We start from the raw sequence: 12,971 nt of genomic DNA on the forward strand, positions 1-12,971 counted from the left end.
TAATGTATATATATAGTGGTATAGTGTGTATATAGTGGTATAATGTATATATATAGTGGTATAGTGTGTATATAGTGGTATAATGTGTATATATAGTGGTATAATGTGTGTATATAGTGGTATAATGTGTGTATAGTGGTATAGTGTGTGTATAGTGGTATAATGTGTGTATATAGTGGTATAGTGTGTATATAGTGGTATAATGTATATATATAGTGGTATAGTGTGTATATAGTGGTATAATGTATATATATAGTGGTATAGTGTGTATATAGTGGTATAATGTGTGTATATAGTGGTATAATGTATATATATAGTGGTATAGTGTGTATATAGTGGTATAATGTGTGTATATAGTGGTATAATGTATATATATAGTGGTATAGTGTGTATATAGTGGTATAATGTGTGTATATAGTGGTATAATGTATATATATAGTGGTATAGTGTGTATATAGTGGTATAATGTGTGTATATAGTGGTATAATGTATATATATAGTGGTATAGTGTGTATATAGTGGTATAATGTGTGTATATAGTGGTATAATGTATATATATAGTGGTATAGTGTGTATATAGTGGTATAATGTGTGTATATAGTGGTATAATGTGTATATATAGTGGTATAGTGTGTATATAGTGGTATAATGTGTATATATAGTGGTATAATGTGTATATATAGTGGTATAGTGTGTATATAGTGGTATAATGTGTATATATAGTGGTATAATGTGTGTATATAGTGGTATAATGTGTGTATATATAGTGGTATAATGTGTATATATAGTGGTATAATGTGTGTATAGTGGTATAATGTGTATATATAGTGGTATAATGTGTGTATAGTGGTATAATGTGTATATATAGTGGTATAATGTGTGTATAGTGGTATAATGTGTATATATAGTGGTATAATGTGTATATAGTGGTATAATGTGTATATAGTGGTATAATGCGTGTATAGTGGTATATTGTATATATAGTAGTATAATGTGTATATAGTGGTATATTGTGTGTATAGTGGTATATATAGTAGTATAATGTGTATATAGTGGTATATTGTGTATATAGTGGTATATATAGTAGTATAATGTGTATATAGTGGTATATTGTGTGTATAGTGGTATATATAGTAGTATAATGTGTATATAGTGGTATAATGTGTATATAGTGGTATAATGTATATATAGTAGTATAATATGTGCGTACCTCGTATGTGGGTCTGTCCCGTACTCTCTCCCAGCGTGTATATAGTAGTATAATGTGTATATATAGTAGTATAATGTGTATATATAGTGGTATAATGTGTATATATAGTGGTATAATGTGTGTATAGTGGTATAATGTGTATATAGTGGTATAATGTGTGTATATAGTAGTATAATGTGTGTATAGTAGTATAATGTGTATATATAGTGGTATAATGTGTGTATATTGTAGTATAATGTGTATATATAGTGGTATATTGTGTATATACTAGTATAATGTGTGTATATAGTAGTATAATGTGTGCTACCTCGTATGTGGGTCTGTCCCGTACTCTCTCCCAGCGAATATATAGTAGTATAATGTGTATATAGTGGTATAATGTATATATAGTAGTATAATGTGTGCGTACCTCGTATGTGGGTCTGTCCCGTACTCTCTCCCAGCGTGTATAGTGGTATAATGTGTGTATATAGTGGTATATATAGTAGTATAATGTGTATATAATAGTATATTGTGTGTATAGTGGTATAATGTGTGTATAGTGTTATAATGCGTGTATAGTGGTATAATGTGTGTATATAGTAGTATAATGTGTGTATATAGTAGTATAATGTGTGCGTACCTCGTATGTGGGTCTGTCCCGTACTCTCTCCCAGCGTGTATAGTGGTATAATGTGTGTATATAGTGGTATATATAGTAGTATAATGTGTATATAGTAGTATATTGTGTGTATAGTGGTATAATGTGTGTATAGTGTTATAATGCGTGTATAGTGGTATAATGTGTATATATAGTAGTATAATGTGTGTATATAGTAGTATAATGTGTGCGTACCTCGTATGTGGGTCTGTCCCGTACTCTCTCCCAGCGTGTATAGTGGTATAATGTGTGTATATAGTGGTATATATAGTAGTATAATGTGTATATAGTAGTATAATGTGTGTATAGTGGTATAATGTGTGTATAGTGTTATAATGCATGTATAGTGGTATAATGTGTATATAGTGGTATAATGTGTATATAGTGGTATAATGTGTGTATATTGTGGTATAATGTGTGTATATAGTAGTATAATGTGTGTATATAGTAGTATAATGTGTGCTACCTCGTATGTGGGTCTGTCCCGTACTCTCTCCCAGCGAATATATAGTAGTATAATGTGTATATAGTGGTATAATGTATATATAGTAGTATAATGTGTGTATAGTGGTATAATGTGTGTATAGTGTTATAATGCGTGTATAGTGGTATAATGTGTATATAGTGGTATAATGTGTATATAGTGGTATAATGTGTGTATATTGTGGTATAATGTGTGTATATAGTAGTATAATGTGTATATATAGTAGTATAATGTGTATATAGTAGTATAATGTGTGCGTACCTCGTATGTGGGTCTGTCCCGTACTCTCTCCCAGCGTGTATAGTGTTATAATGTGTATATAGTAGTATAATGTGTGCGTACCTCGTATGTGGGTCTGTCCCGTACTCTCTCCCAGCGTGTATATAGTAGTATAATGTGTGCGTACCTCGTATGTGGGTCTGTCCCGTACTCTCTCCCAGCGTGTATAGTGTTATAATGTGTATATAGTAGTATAATGTGTGCGTACCTCGTATGTGGGTCTGTCCCGTACTCTCTCCCAGCGAGTATAGTGTTATAATGTGTATATAGTAGTATAATGTGTGCGTACCTCGTATGTGGGTCTGTCCCGTACTCTCTCCCAGCGTGTATAGTGGTATAATGTGTGTATATAGTGGTATATATAGTAGTATAATGTGTATATAGTAGTATATTGTGTGTATAGTGGTATAATGTGTGTATAGTGTTATAATGCGTGTATAGTGGTATAATGTGTATATATAGTAGTATAATGTGTGTATATAGTAGTATAATGTGTGCGTACCTCGTATGTGGGTCTGTCCCGTACTCTCTCCCAGCGTGTATAGTGGTATAATGTGTGTATATAGTGGTATATATAGTAGTATAATGTGTATATAGTAGTATAATGTGTGTATAGTGGTATAATGTGTGTATAGTGTTATAATGCGTGTATAGTGGTATAATGTGTATATAGTGGTATAATGTGTATATAGTGGTATAATGTGTGTATATTGTGGTATAATGTGTGTATATAGTAGTATAATGTGTGTATATAGTAGTATAATGTGTGCTACCTCGTATGTGGGTCTGTCCCGTACTCTCTCCCAGCGAATATATAGTAGTATAATGTGTATATAGTGGTATAATGTATATATAGTAGTATAATGTGTGTATAGTGGTATAATGTGTGTATAGTGTTATAATGCGTGTATAGTGGTATAATGTGTATATAGTGGTATAATGTGTATATAGTGGTATAATGTGTGTATATTGTGGTATAATGTGTGTATATAGTAGTATAATGTGTATATATAGTAGTATAATGTGTATATAGTAGTATAATGTGTGCGTACCTCGTATGTGGGTCTGTCCCGTACTCTCTCCCAGCGTGTATAGTGTTATAATGTGTATATAGTAGTATAATGTGTGCGTACCTCGTATGTGGGTCTGTCCCGTACTCTCTCCCAGCGTGTATATAGTAGTATAATGTGTATATAGTGGTATAATGTATATATAGTAGTATAATGTCTGTATAGTGGTATAATGTGTGTATAGTGTTATAATGCGTGTATAGTGGTATAATGTGTATATAGTGGTATAATGTGTATATAGTGGTATAATGTGTGTATATTGTGGTATAATGCGTGTATAGTGCTATAATGTGTATATATAGTAGTATAATGTGTGTATATAGTAGTATAATGTGTGCGTACCTCGTATGTGGGTCTGTCCCGTACTCTCTCCCAGCGTGTATAGTGGTATAATGTGTATATAGTGGTATAATGCGTGTATATAGTGGTATAATGTGTATATATAGTAGTATAATGTGTGTATATAGTAGTATAATGTGTGCGTACCTCGTATGTGGGTCTGTCCCGTACTCTCTCCCAGCGTGTATAGTGTTATAATGTGTATATAGTAGTATAATGTGTGCGTACCTCGTATGTGGGTCTGTCCCGTACTCTCTCCCAGCGTGTATAGTGTTATAATGTGTATATAGTAGTATAATGTGTGCGTACCTCGTATGTGGGTCTGTCCCGTACTCTCTCCCAGCGTGTATATAGTAGTATAATGTGTGCGTACCTCGTATGTGGGTCTGTCCCGTACTCTCTCCCAGCGTGTATAGTGTTATAATGTGTATATAGTAGTATAATGTGTGCGTACCTCGTATGTGGGTCTGTCCCGTACTCTCTCCCAGCGTGTATATAGTAGTATAATGTGTGCGTACCTCGTATGTGGGTCTGTCCCGTACTCTCTCCCAGCGAGTCCTACCAGGAACAGTCTTGACCAGAGGAGCCATCCCCTGGTTGTACAGTTTGCTCTGCTTGTTCATATTCATTATGTTGACCTTCAGCAGGCGCCCCGGTACAGCACCACGCACACTGAAGAAGAACCAGGACCTGCAGAGCACAGAGAGGAGGCTGTAGTCAGAGGAGGCTGTAGTCTGAGGAGGCTGTAGTCAGAGGAGGCTGTAGTCTGAGGAGGATGTAGTCTGCAGAGCACAGAGAGGAGGCTGTAGTCTGGGGAGGCTGTAGTCTGAGGAGCACAGGGGAGGCTGTAGTCTGCAGAGCCCAGGGGAGGCTGTAGTCTGCAGAGCCCAGGGGAGGCTGTAGTCTGCAGAGCACAGGGGAGGCTGTAGTCTGAGGAGGCTGTAGTCTGCAGAGCCCAGGGGAGGCTGTAGTCTGCCGAGCCCAGAGGAGGATGTAGTCTGAGGAGGCTGTAGTCTGCAGAGCCCAGAGGAGGATGTAGTCTGCAGAGCCCAGAGGAGGCTGTAGTCTGCAGAGCACAGAGGAGGCTGTAGTCTGCAGAGCCCAGAGGAGGCTGTAGTCTGCAGAGCACAGAGGAGGCTGTAGTCTGCAGAGCCCAGAGGAGGCTGTAGTCTGCAGAGCCCAGAGGAGGCTGTAGTCTGCAGAGCACAGAGGAGGCTGTAGTCTGCAGAGCCCAGAGGAGGCTGTAGTCTGCAGAGCCCAGAGGAGGCTGTAGTCTGCAGAGCCCAGGGGAGGATGTAGTCTGCAGAGCCCAGGGGAGGCTGTAGTCTGCCGAGCCCAATGGAGGCTGTAGTCTGCCGAGCCCAGGGGAGGCTGTAGTCTGAGGAGGCTGTAGTCTGCAGAGCCCAGAGGAGGCTGTAGTCTGCAGAGCCCAGGGGAGGCTGTAGTCTGAGGAGGCTGTAGTCTGCAGAGCCCAGAGGAAGCTGTAGTCTGCAGAGCACAGAGGAGGCTGTAGTCTGAGGAGGCTGTAGTCTGCAGAGCCCAGAGGAGGATGTAGTCTGCAGAGCACAGAGGAGGCTGTAGTCTGCAGAGCCCAGAGGAGGCTGTAGTCTGCAGAGCACAGAGGAGGCTGTAGTCTGAGGAGGCTGTAGTCTGCAGAGCCCAGAGGAGGATGTAGTCTGCAGAGCACAGAGGAGGCTGTAGTCTGCAGAGCCCAGAGGAGGATGTAGTCTGTAGAGCCCAGAGGAGGCTGTATTCTGCAGAGCCCAGGGGAGGCTGTATTCTGCAGAGGAGGCTGTATTCTGCAGAGCCCAGAGGAGGCTGTATTCTGCAGAGCCCAGGGGAGGCTGTATTCTGCAGAGGAGGCTGTATTCTGCAGAGCCCAGAGGAGGCTGTAGTCTGCAGAGCCCAGAGGAGGCTGTAGTCTGCAGAGTCCAGGGGAGGCTGTAGTCTGCAGAGCCCAGAGGAGGCTGTATTCTGAGGAGGCTGTAGTCTGCAGAGCCCAGGGGAGGCTGTAGTCTGAGGAGCCCAGGGGAGGCTGTAGTCTGCAGAGCACAGAGGAGGATGTATTCTGCAGAGCCCAGAGGAGGCTGTATTCTGCAGAGCCCAGAGGAGGCTGTAGTCTGCAGAGCACAGAGGAGGCTGTATTCTGCAGAGCCCAGAGGAGGCTGTAGTCTGCAGAGCACAGAGGAGGCTGTATTCTGCAGAGCCCAGAGGAGGCTGTAGTCTGCAGAGCCCAGAGGAGGCTGTATTCTGCAGAGCCCAGAGGAGGCTGTAGTCTGCAGAGCGAATTACAGTAGTGAGTGCATACATTTCTTTTTTTTTTGTACTGGCCTCCCGTGGGAATCGAACCCACAACCCTGGAGTTGCACACACAATGCTCTACCAACTGAGCCACAGGGAAGCCAGTCCAATTGTGTGTGTGCGCGTGCGAGTTGCTAGGTTACCTGTTTCCATTCTCGTGTTCTGTCCCGGCACAGTCAGGACGCGTCCAGACATTAAACTCGTAGTCGGGGGCGTTGCTAAGGGTTGTGGAAGTGGGACAGGCGGTGTCGGACGGGAAGGACTCAACCTTCTCCACGCGGCCCAGGTTTCCAGAGTCAAACCTGGAGCTGAACACCAAGCCGCCAACACGAACCTCCATGACCTCGGGGCCGGCTGGTACTCACGCCCACCCTGTTGGAGATAAACACACCCTGTTGGAGATAAACACACCCACCCTGTAGGAGATAAACACACCCACCCTGTTGGAGATAAACACACCCACCCTGTTAGGAGATAAACACACCCTGTTGGAGATAAACACACTCACCCTGTTGGAGATAAACACACCCACCCTGTTGGAGATAAACACACCCACCCTGTTGGAGATAAACACACTCACCCTGTTGGAGATAAACACACCCACCCTGTTGGAGATATACACACCCACCCTGTTGGAGATAAACACACCCACCCTGTTGGAGATAAACACACCCACCCTGTTGGAGATGAACACACCCACCCTGTTGGAGATAAACACACCCACCCTGTTGGAGATAAACACACCCACCCTGTTGGAGATAAACACACCCACCCTGTTGGAGATAAACACACCCACCCTGTAGGAGATAAACACACCCACCCTGTAGGAGATAAACACATCCACCCTGTAGGAGATAAACACACCCACCCTGTTGGAGATAAACACACCCACCCTGTTGGAGATAAACACACCCACCCTGTTGGAGATAAACACACCCACCCTGTTGGAGATAAACACATCACCCTGTTGGAGATAAACACACCCACCCTGTAGGAGATAAACACACCCACCCTGTAGGAGATAAACACACCCACCCTGTTGGAGATAAACACACCCACCCTGTTGGAGATAAACACACCCACCCTGTTGGAGATAAACCCACCCTGAAGGAGATAAACAAACACACCCTGTTGGAGATAAACACACCCACCCTGTAGGAGATAAACACACCCTGTTGGAGATAAACACACCCTGAAGGAGATAAACACACCCACCCTGAAGGATATAAACACACCCACCCTGAAGGAGATAAACACACCCACCCTGAAGGAGATAAACACACCCACCCTGTTGGAGATAAACACACCCACCCTGAAGGAGATAAACACACCCACCCTGCTGGAGATAAACACACCCACCCTGTAGGAGATAAACACACCCACCCTGTAGGAGATAAACACACCCACCCTGTAGGAGATAAACACACCCACCCTGTTGGAGATAAACACACCCACCCTGCTGGAGATAAACACACCCACCCTGCTGGAGATGGAGATAAACACACCCACCCTGAAGGAGATAAACACATCCACCCTGAAGGAGATAAACACACCCACCCTGTAGGAGATAAACACACCCACCCTGTAGGAGATAAACACACCCACCCTGAAGGAGATAAACACACCCACCCTGAAGGAGATAAACACACCCACCCTGTAGGAGATAAACACACCCACCCTGAAGGATATAAACACACCCACCCTGAAGGATATAAACACACCCACCCTGAAGGAGATAAACACACCCACCCTGTTGGAGATAAACACACCCACCCTGTTGGAGATAAACACACCCACCCTGTAGGAGATAAACACACCCACCCTGTAGGAGATAAACACACCCACCCTGTTGGAGATAAACACACCCACCCTGTAGGAGATAAACACACCCACCCTGAAGGAGATAAACACACCCACCCTGAAGGAGATAAACACACCCACCCACCCTGTTGGAGATAAACACACCCACCCACCCTGTTGGAGATAAACACACCCACCCTGTTGGAGATAAACACACCCACCCTGAAGGAGATAAACACACCCACCCTGAAGGAGATAAACACACCCACCCTGTTGGAGATAAACACACCCACCCTGAAGGAGATAAACACACCCACCCACCCTGTTGGAGATAAACACACCCACCCACCCTGTTGGAGATAAACACACCCACCCTGTTGGAGATAAACACACCCACCCTGAAGGAGATAAACACACCCACCCTGAAGGAGATAAACACACCCACCCTGTTGGAGATAAACACACCCACCCTGAAGGAGATAAACACACCCACCCACCCTGTTGGAGATAAACACACCCACCCACCCTGTTGGAGATAAACACACCCACCCTGAACGAGATAAACACACCCACCCTGAAGGAGATAAACAAACCCACCCTGAAGGAGATAAACACACCCACCCCGAAGGAGATAAACACACCCACCCACCCTGTAGGAGATAAACACACCCACCCTGTTGGAGATAAACACACCCTGTAGGAGATAAACACACCCACCCTGCTGGAGATAAACACACCCACCCTGAAGGAGATAAACAAACCCACCCTGTTGGAGATAAACACACCCACTCTGAAGGAGATAAACACACCCACCCTGAAGGAGATAAACACACCCACCCTGAAGGAGATAAACACACCCACCCTGTAGGAGATAAACACACCCACCCTGTAGGAGATAAACACACCCACCCTGTTGGAGATAAACACACCCACCCTGAAGGATATAAACACACCCACCCTGAAGGATATAAACACACCCACCCTGAAGGAGATAAACACACCCACCCTGAAGGAGATAAACACACCCACCCCGAAGGAGTTAAACACACCCTGTAGGAGATAAACACACCCACCCTGTTGGAGATAAACAAACCCTGTAGGAGATAAACACACCCACCCTGCTGGAGATAAACACACCCACCCTGCTGGAAATAAACACACCCACCCTGAAGGAGATAAACAAACCCACCCTGAAGGAGATAAACACACCCACCCTGTTGGAGATAAACACACCCACCATGAAGGAGATAAACACACCCACCCTGTTGGAGATAAACACACCCACCCTGTTGGAGATAAACACACCCTGTAGGAGATAAACACACCCACCCTGTTGGAGATAAACACACCCTGTAGGAGATAAACACACCCACCCTGTTGGAGATAAACACACCCACCCACCCTGTAGGAGATAAACACACCCACCCTGTAGGAGATAAACACACCCACCCTGTTGGAGATATACACACCCACCCTGTAGGAGATATACACACCCACCCTGTAGGAGATAAACACACCCACCCTGTAGGAGATAAACACACCCACCCTGTTGGAGATAAACACACCCACCCTGAAGGATATAAACACACCCACCCTGAAGGATATAAACACACCCACCCTGAAGGAGATAAACACACCCACCCTGAAGGAGATAAACACACCCACCCCGAAGGAGTTAAACACACCCTGTAGGAGATAAACACACCCACCCTGTTGGAGATAAACAAACCCTGTAGGAGATAAACACACCCACCCTGCTGGAGATAAACACACCCACCCTGCTGGAAATAAACACACCCACCCTGAAGGAGATAAACAAACCCACCCTGAAGGAGATAAACACACCCACCCTGTTGGAGATAAACACACCCACCCTGAAGGAGATAAACACACCCACCCTGTTGGAGATAAACACACCCACCCTGTTGGAGATAAACACACCCTGTAGGAGATAAACACACCCACCCTGTTGGAGATAAACACACCCTGTAGGAGATAAACACACCCACCCTGTTGGAGATAAACACACCCACCCACCCTGTAGGAGATAAACACACCCACCCTGTAGGAGATAAACACACCCACCCTGTTGGAGATATACACACCCACCCTGTAGGAGATATACACACCCACCCTGTTGGAGATAAACACACCCACCCTGTTAGAGATAAACACACCCACCCTGCTGGAGATAAACACACCCACCCTGTTAGAGATAAACACACCCACCCTGTTGGAGATAAATCAACATGCTAACTTCTAGAATCCAGACTCTGACCTTCCATCCCCTTACAACCACAGACCCTGACAAGCCACCTGCTCTACCTACACAGACCCAGTGACAGAGGAAGGAAATACTGTCTCCAGCTCTGTCTTTCTGAATAAATACTACCAGAGCCTGGTCTTTCTAGCTGTCTGGTCCGGGAGGCTTGCTGCTAGGACTGAGGCTGGTTGGTGAATGAAGCACCGTTCTATTGTTGCAGGCTGAATGGACAAAAAGCCTCGCTAGCAAAACATTAGCGGGCCACTGGTCTGACTTTGATATCAAACGACGGTTCCTTGGATAAGTTAAACAAGTGTTAACGTTTCAACCTAACACAATCCCTAGTCTGTGAGAAAGGTGATTATATTGATGTATTGACTGTTTTGGTTTGGATGCTCTAACGGGCTAGCTAAATGAACGTAACGTAGCTAGCAGACAGGTAAGGAAATGTACAATGTCGATGCAATCTCAGTAGAAACACGCATAGAAAGAACATCTTACTTATTTACAACGATAATCTTACTTATTTGTGAACGATGCTCATTTTTTTTTTGTCGTTCGTGTCTTTCCCGTTTACCAAACAGCTCTTTAAACCCAAACAAACCCACTAGTAGCTGAGAAACAACAACACGGCGGCTGATTGGCTCAGGCGGGAAAGAAGAAGACCACGTCAGAGCAAGGCGAACGCAGATTGGTTGACTTGGGCTCGAGATAAATATTCAACCTGAAAATGTATTCAAACCCTAATGGCGTCTTTTTGTAGGCACTAACCCTAATGGCGTCTTTTTGTAGGCACTAACCCTAATGGCGTCTTTTTGTAGGCACTAACCCTAATGGCGTCTTTTTGTAGGCACTAACCCTAATGGCGTCTTTTTGTAGGCACTAACTCCGCCATTGTTCGTTGTTGACAAAACCTATGAAAAAATGTTTTGTAGGGTTTTTGGATAAACGCTGTAAATAAGGTATGTGGTAAACATAGGCTGTGGATATCTTATACGTTTTGAGATTATCTCATTAAGATTATCTTAATCAGCTAATGTCACCATCATCACTTTTTGTGAGTTTTGAAGCGTAATTTAAAAAAAAAGCAATTCATGAAGGTAATGTTAACTGACTGATATTAGATTAAAGAACGAAACATATATCTTCTAAGCCTGTGTTAACCAACTCTGTGAACAGGGATGTTGCCTCACATTGTTATACACTATATATACAAAAGTATGTGGACACTCCTTCAAATTAGTCGATTCGGCTATTTCAGCCACACCCGTTGCTGACAGGTATAAAAAAAAAAAAATCGAGCACACATCCATGCAATCTCCATAGACAAACATTGGCAGTAGAATGGCCTTGCTGAAGAGCTCAGTGACTTTCAATGTGGAATCGTCATGAGATTCGACCTTACCAACAAGTCAGTTTGTCAAATTTCTGCCCTGCTGGAGCTGCCCCCCGGTCAACTGTAAGTGCTGTTATTGTGAAGTGGAAACATCAAGGAGCAACAATAGCTACAATGTTCACCCACGACTACGTGGCTGTGCATGACTCCAACACCATCATTACTTTTGCAGACAACAACGTTGGTAGGCCTGATCACCGTCAACGATGAAGCAGTCTACAGGTAGGAGGTCAGAGACCTGGCAATGTGGTGCTAGGAGAACAACCTCTCCCTCAATGTCAGCAAGCCAAAGGAGCTGACCGAGACTGAAAAGGTTTGGCATGGGCCCTCTGATCCTCAAAAAGTTCTACAACTGCACCATTGAGAGCATCTTGACTGGCTGCATCACCTCTTGGTACGGCAACTGCTTGACATCTGACCGCAAGGCGCTACAAAGGGTATGGCATACAGCCCAGTACATCACTGGGGCCAAGCTCCCTGCCATCCAGGACCTCTATACCAGGCTGTGTCAGAGGCCCTACAACTTGTCAAAGACTCCAGCCACCCTAGTCATAGACTGTTCTCTCTGCTAATGCACGGCAAGCAGTACCGAAGCGCCAAGTCTTGGACCAAAAGGCTCCTGAACAGCTTCTACCGCCAAGCCATGAGACTGCTGAACAGCTACTTGGACTATTAGCATTGACCCCCTATTTTTTTTATTTTGCACTGACATTCTTGCACACTGACTAGACTCACTGGACTCTACCCACACACTCACTGGACTCTACCCACACACTCACTGGACTCTACCCACACACTCACTGGACTCTACCCACACTGACTGGACTCTACCCACACTCACTAGACTCTACCCACACACTCACTAGACTCTACCCACACACTCACTGGACTCTACCCACACACTCACTGGACTCTACCCACACACTCACTTGACTCTACCCACACACTACATGCATTGGCAAACACAAAGCAAACACACATGCATATTGACGCCACACACACTCACACATAAACACATTTTTCACGCTCTTCACATATGCTGCTGCTACTCTGTTTATTATCTATCCTGATTGCCGGGGTAGGCCATCATTATAAATAAGAATTTGTTAACTAACTTGCCGAGTTAAATAAAGGTAAAATCACAAAATATCCTTGTCATTTTTACCCCTACCTAGAGTTGAAGTAGGAA

The 12,971-nt window shown here is 44.0% G+C and overlaps 1 protein-coding gene across 1 annotated transcript in view; it reads right to left on the bottom strand.

The window, feature by feature from the left end:
- agbl5 (AGBL carboxypeptidase 5) overlaps window positions 1-11,096 on the bottom strand; it is a 73,751-nt gene extending 62,655 nt beyond the window's left edge. The window contains exons 1-3 of the mRNA XM_082976186.1: window positions 10,910-11,096; window positions 6,467-6,695; window positions 4,541-4,712 (exon numbers count right to left, since the gene is read on the bottom strand). Coding sequence (XP_082832312.1) covers window positions 4,541-4,712; window positions 6,467-6,663 — 369 coding nt within the window. The 5' untranslated portion in view covers window positions 6,664-6,695; window positions 10,910-11,096. The remainder of the gene's footprint in view (window positions 1-4,540; window positions 4,713-6,466; window positions 6,696-10,909) is intronic.
- Between the last annotated feature and the right edge of the window lie 1,875 nt (window positions 11,097-12,971).

Source organism: Salmo salar, chromosome 06 (genome assembly GCF_965601325.2).
Source record: "Salmo salar chromosome 06, fSalSal1, whole genome shotgun sequence".
Taxonomy (NCBI): Eukaryota; Metazoa; Chordata; class Actinopteri; order Salmoniformes; family Salmonidae; genus Salmo; species Salmo salar.